This window comes from Panonychus citri, unplaced genomic scaffold (assembly GCF_014898815.1).
Source record: "Panonychus citri isolate SS breed McGregor unplaced genomic scaffold, ASM1489881v1 Contig00050, whole genome shotgun sequence".
Classification (NCBI taxonomy): domain Eukaryota; kingdom Metazoa; phylum Arthropoda; class Arachnida; order Trombidiformes; family Tetranychidae; genus Panonychus; species Panonychus citri.
In genome coordinates, this window is record NW_026515455.1 from 76,048 (window position 1) to 82,974 (window position 6,927).

At 32.8% G+C, this 6,927-nt stretch overlaps 1 protein-coding gene across 1 annotated transcript; it reads left to right on the top strand.

Moving 5' to 3' along the window:
* The first annotated feature begins 330 nt into the window (after positions 1-330).
* LOC128385664 (uncharacterized) lies at positions 331-6,739 on the top strand. The gene is made up of 6 exons (XM_053344550.1): positions 331-997; positions 3,492-3,993; positions 4,075-4,363; positions 5,239-5,560; positions 5,785-6,283; positions 6,364-6,739. The coding sequence occupies exons 1-6, from the start codon at positions 529-531 to the stop codon at positions 6,632-6,634; spliced, it is 2,352 nt and encodes a 783-aa protein (XP_053200525.1). The 5' UTR covers positions 331-528; the 3' UTR covers positions 6,635-6,739.
* Positions 6,740-6,927: the final 188 nt, after the last annotated feature.

Sequence of the window (6,927 nt, forward strand, 5' to 3'; positions counted from 1 at the left end):
GAGTATAATCATCATTACATATAAAAATTACCTTATTGTTGCTGTTTCTTATTGTTATTGTATTGCAGGTAAAGTTCCTCCACCTGAGATTAGTTAGAGAGTTAATGTTAGCTTTAAATTATATCCTCAGGGGGTAGAGGGCAAATACTTTGGAGGAGGTTAAGGTAATGTTGATCTTGATGTTGTTAATGAAGATGATGATGATACTGAAAAGAAAGAGGAAGCAGGCGGGACTTTCCATCTTCCTTTTCTTCTCTCTCTCTCTCTCTCTCTCTCTCTCTCTCCTCTCTCTCAGGACTGTCAAATTTTCTTTATGTCTATCTACCTGTTTTCATCTTGAAAAGATTCAGATGAAACCTTGATTTCGGTTGAACAACAGCGATTGAAAATTTTGATAAAAAGTCACACAAGTGAAGTTATTGTTTCAAATTGAATGTTGTGCTTAACCATTGATGTTGTTTCCCAATAATTTCTAAGTGCCAATAAATTACAATATTTTTGTTAACTGTACAATTAGTTTCGATCAAAATGATTTTAAAACTCGACAGGAGCCTCGATCGAGGCAACAAGTGCTCCTCACAAAGTGAATCATCGCTTTTGTCACCTTTGCCTTCATCCCCGTCATCTTCTTCATATTATTGTCCATCATCTTCATCTTCATGTTTATTCACCAACTTCAAAATGCCATCAATCTTTTCACATTATTTCAACTATTTAATAATTTCATCATTAATTATTTTATTTTCATCGCTGGTTCATGGAGCCGATTCAAGTGCTCGACCTTTTTACAACATTGCTCACATGGTGAATTCAATCAAAGAGATCAACACGTATCTTTCTCGTGGTGCCAATGCAATCGAAGCTGATGTCTCCTTCTCGTTGAACGGATCAGCTCTCTACACTTTCCATGGTTATCCTTGTGATTGTTTCCGCCATTGTACCGAAAGAGAGGATATTGAGACATATTTGGCCCATGTTCGAGAAATTACAAAACCAGGTAAGATATTTTCTCTTCTTTCATTCTTTCCTCTCCTGTTGACACTTTTATTTATCGCGGAGAAATTTTGAAAACTGTCCAATAATCGTCGTCTTTTGTTGGGTCTCAAAGTTTCCGAATTAATAACAATCAAATTCTCGTTTAAATCTCGATAGTGAAACCACCTGTTGATCAAAATTAGTTCTAATGATTTTCAAGGACGAAATCAAAATTAGTGTTAAGATTAACTTCAATTCTGGATGAATCAAATTCGAATCAATTGAATAATTAACAAGATGATTTCAACTCCTTAATCTCTATTTCGTACTAGATAATTTCCAATTAATGTCTAGATATTGAACTTTAGCTTCGAAGCGAATCAATGTTTTTTTTCTTTAAATGGTTATTCTTGTGATAAGATAGAAAATGAATAGAAGTTAATTACAAGTTATTAGTTACTCAGACATTAAATGATTAAATTATCTGACTCGCTTGTAATTAGCTCACTCAGTAAACATCATGAGAAGAATCAAAAATGAAAAACAATTAACCAAAAACCTCAAATACACAAACTCTCACGAATCAACTAATTATCAAAGAGTAAAATGAATTAATTGAATAAACCAAATATGAAGTAATTAAATTTCAAATCAATATTAGTTTTATGAACATTTAACTTAATTGTCATTCGCCATTTGTAGTTACAATTAGTTGTTAAACTAACATGATCATGATGGTCGGTTAAATGTTTTCAATCAATCTTAGTTCAGTCAATTGATTAGCCTACACTTTAATCATGTCAAGTTTAAGTTTATTTCATGAATTGACAAAAAAATTTGTTTACCTGTTTCAGGTGAGGAAGCAAAGAGGAAGAAGAAGATGATTAATTCAAAGGAAATCCTTTTGAAATCTACAAATAATCAATGAAAATTAACAAAAATGTGAGAAATAATCAATCAGTTAACTTATCACAATAAACAATTCAATCAAATTCTGTTTTGATCTAGATTAAAGTTTATGATTAGATGATAATGAAAATTAATCATAGAATGAAAAATCATCGGATTTCTATTAATAACCATGATTCTATTGGTTGAGATTCGATATGATCAAAGTTTCACCAATTTTCCAAATGAATGAAATCATTAATATCGATACGGTTCATCGGTGGTTAAGCTTAACTCTTGTAACAGTTAATTGTTCAGTTATGGAACCCGTGATGTTATTAGCAGGATTTACAGGAAATGATTGTTTCTTTTTTTCATTTTACGATTGAGCCTTTTTGTTTCACCAAACAAGCATCATTATGATCCTTCATCTTTCATCCAATTGTTTTTATCTGCAAGTCAATGTTAATGTCAGAATGATATAAAAAGCGGATTACAGTTATTTGCTAATTGCATTGAGTTACTTTGATTGTTCAAAGAGGATTTATCTTTGGGCGGATAAATATTTATTGGATATTGATCATGAGCCTATTTTCTTGATTTACCTGAAATCTGTTGGAATCATGACTTTTTTGTAATCATGATGAATAATCTGATTGGTTACCGAATGAGATTTCATTCCAACGGTAACTTCACCTACTATCTCAAGGGTAGGTGACTTATTGGCCTTGAAAAAAATTGATAATTTGTGTCTGAAAATGATAACAAGAGAGATACAATAGATACGATGATGATTATGACATGATTAACGAAATGATCATGATAATAATAGAAAAATAAAACTTTTGTTTACGTTGTTGAAATTTTTGGACCATTTTTGAAGACAAGTAACCACTCCCTGGGTCGTGATGATTAAGTGTGATTCAATGGAAATGAATTATTGTTATATTATGAGAATCAAATGACTATCATTAAGGGTTCAGGAGCTTTCGTCTTTTATTTTCATTCATACAAATCCATTCATTGAACAAGAATCAACTGAACATCACTTATTTCAGCAACAAAGTTGCAAACACAAAAGTAACTGATAGTGAGAAAGATGATGAAATGATCATGATGATGATGGAAGATGAAAACTTGGAATCAAGACTTTTTCTCTCTTCATTATTAACCAAATTTTCTCATCAATTTGAGTAGCCAGGGCAAGAGAATCACAATATGATGACCTTTTCTTTTTCATTTAATTATCTCTTTTTTCTGATTAACTTGAAGTTTTCATCAATTTGAATATCACGCCGGAAGATGATTTAGAATACTATTCATGTGAGAGTGTGAGACTTTTCAATAGATACGCTTTCTAATCATGACACTGATAATATTCATGTTATTAAGAAATAACCAGTTCTGAGAAGAATAAAAAATTAAAGTTAATCATGTCTAATTATTTCACCTTTTCTCTTTGTAATGATATCCAGAGTAACATTAATCCTTTTGTTGCTTTTAACCTTATCGGCAGAAAAGTAATCATGTTGATATTTTATGTCTTTATAATGACCGTTTGATTATCTGGATTAACAGATCAAGGATTAACTAATCTCTCGTCTTAACATCTTTCTCACTCTAAACAGAAAATGCAAATTACAAGAAAGATTTCGCTCTTCTCTTTCTCGACTTGAAGATTTCCACTTTACCTGCGTCAGTTAAAGCGAATGCTGGAAGTGATTTGGCACAAAAAGTGATTGCAAATTTATTTGAATTTGGATCAACCACTTCAAAGATCAAATTACTTTTATCGATTGGCCATGTTTATGATTACGATTTTGTCTTAGGTTTTCAAAATGAACTCGAGAGCAATGGTCTAGAGCATCTGAATAAGAAAATCGGTTGGGATGTCGGAATGAATGACCGAGTCGAAGATGTGATCGGGATGTGGCAAAGACTCGAAATAATAAACAACATTTGGCTTGGCGATGGTTGTTCTAATTGTATCTCTCCTTTTTATAACCTTGGTCGATTAACTCAGGTCATTACAAAACGTGACACAAGAAGCGGGATGATCCCCGACCCAGTTATCGATAAAGTTTATCACTGGACAATTGATCTGCATCATAATCTAAGAGCTTCTCTCAAGTAAGTTGGAAATTTTTGCTTTTATTATCGAAATATCAGCAACTTGCTAATCAATTTCTTTTATTGTTTAATCAAAATTAGATTTGGTGTCGATGGAATTATCACCAATCATCCAGAGAGATTATTCAATGTGTTAAAGGAACCGAGTTTTCGATTCAGGTACAGATTAGCGACAACGGAAGACGATCCATGGGAACGAATTCAGTCGGACCCGGAAGAGAAACCAGCGCCAAGTGCCAATGTAATGCCACCTGTTAGTCTGAGAGTAGTGACCAGTGCGGCCGATATGTTCACTTCCTTCACCAAGTATTTAAGAGATTTCGTTTTCTTAAGATTACCGGTTTACCATAATTCAACAAGATCATTATCTTGATGGTAATCTGCTCTTAATCCCCAAACCACAAATACAAATTACCTGTTATTTTTTTGAGAATAATTTAAAAACTTTTATGAACAATTAACATTTAATAATAATTAATAGATAAAATGAATAATTCACCTCAAGATAAAAAATGGACAAAATGTAGCCTATGGGTAAAGAAAAACAATAGACATGAGATATTCTGAAAGAAAAGATTTCGTTTGTTGATTAATTTATTTTTCGATTCTTTTGTTTTTCATCATCATGTTCGTATATTTTAATTATCTTATGTATCAACACAACGAACACAAAAATCCCGCCAATTTTACTTAATCTTTCTTTTGACAAATAAACAAACAGACAATCAAAATGCTCAATGTGAATTACTAAAGAGTTAATTAAATAAATTAATGATCCTTTTCATAGATCAACTTGTGTGACTTTATAATTTTCCCAGTACAAGAATTTACTTAGATGTTGCTGTTGTTCAGTTGTGAGAACACTTTTGGATATTGATCATGGAATTTAGTTTTATTCTTCATCTCATTGATCTGCATAAACGGTAGTATAAATGTATGGCCTCTCCTCAATCGATTCCTTCTCTTAGAGTAGGACAACTGGACGACTCAAAGTGGCCACATATTGTTGAACACGTTCTCGAATACCAGAGAAGTCTTTTATGTGAGAAAATCTATTTGTAATGTACTCAAGTTAATCTATTTATAATTGTCAGAGCTCTGAATGATCACGTAACCAAACAGAACAATCAACATTTAAAAGAGAATATTTTACTATTTACCCACCGTGTTAACAGTTTGAGCCCCAATCGAGGGAATAGAACCAAAGTGGCACATCTTCATTTTTAGCTTCATTTTGCGTGAAACTTCGAAATGCCATCAATCTTTTCATATTATTTCAACTATTTAATAATTTCATCATTAATTATTTTATTTTCATCGCTGGTTCATGGAGCCGATTCAAGTGCTCGACCTTTTTACAACATTGCTCACATGGTGAATTCAATCAAAGAGATCAACACGTATCTTTCTCGTGGTGCCAATGCAATCGAAGCTGATGTCTCCTTCTCGTTGAACGGATCAGCTCTCTACACTTTCCATGGTTATCCTTGTGATTGTTTCCGCCATTGTACCGAAAGAGAGGATATTGAGACATATTTGGCCCATGTTCGAGAAATTACAAAACCAGGTAAGATATTTTCTCTTCTTTCATTCTTTCCTCTCCTGTTGACACTTTTTATTTATCGCGGAGAAATTTTGAAAACTGTCCAATAATCGTCGTCTTTTGTTGGGTCTCAAAGTTTCCGAATTAATAACAATCAAATTCTCGTTTAAATCTCGATAGTGAAACCACCTGTTGATCAAAATTAGTTAAAAATTAGTGGATTAATCACTTTCTCTTTCTCTAAACAGAAAATGCAAATTACAAGAAAGATTTCGCTCTTCTCTTTCTCGACTTGAAGATTTCCACTTTACCTGCGTCAGTTAAAGCGAATGCTGGAAGTGATTTGGCACAAAAAGTGATTGCAAATTTATTTGAATTTGGATCAACCACTTCAAAGATCAAATTACTTTTATCGATTGGCCATGTTTATGATTACGATTTTGTCTTAGGTTTTCAAAATGAACTCGAGAGCAATGGTCTAGAGCATCTGAATAAGAAAATCGGTTGGGATGTCGGAATGAATGACCGAGTCGAAGATGTGCTCGGGATGTGGCAAAGACTCGAAATCAAAAGTAAAATTTGGCTTAGCGATGGTATTACGAATTGTGTTTCTCCTTTTCTCGATTCTAGTCGATTGATCGAGTGCATCAAACTACGTGATGGAAAAAGTAGAAACTCTGAAACAGTTTTTTCTAAAGTTTATCACTGGACAGTTGATTTACGTGAAAATCTGAGAGCATCACTTAGGTATGTGAAACCCTTGGAAAATTCTTAATATTTTCTTCATTTCTAATCATTAATTTCTTTACAATTTATTATCACATTAGACTTTCCGTCGACGGAATAATGACAAATTATCCAGAGAGACTGTACAACATATTGAAGGAACAAAGTTTCAGATCGAGATACAGATTAGCGACAACAGAAGATGATCCATGGGAAAGAATTGAATCGAATCCTGATAATAGACTTACACAAAGTCTCGATTCACCAGTTGGTTCACAACTCGTGGCAATCGGAACTGATATGATCACTTCGCTGGCAGAATATATGAAATATTTTGTGTTGACACAACCACCTGTTGGTGATGATTCTTGAAAAGCTCTCAGATATTCAGAGATGAGTTTCGTTTCATCTGAATTGTAAGAGAAAATACATGATTTATTATAAGTTATAATTAAACTGAGATGTTGATAACTCCAATAGATGGCAATGTTTTCGGTGGTGAGAGATGTTTTGTTACGCAGCATCAATTGACTATTTTCAAAACACAATCATCTTCATCTTCATCCTCATCCTTGTCATCATTTTTCACTTGCTTTTTATATTTCTTACAAACAACAATAAAAGTTAACAATTGCTAGTGTCTTATTTTAATATGTTCTGAGATG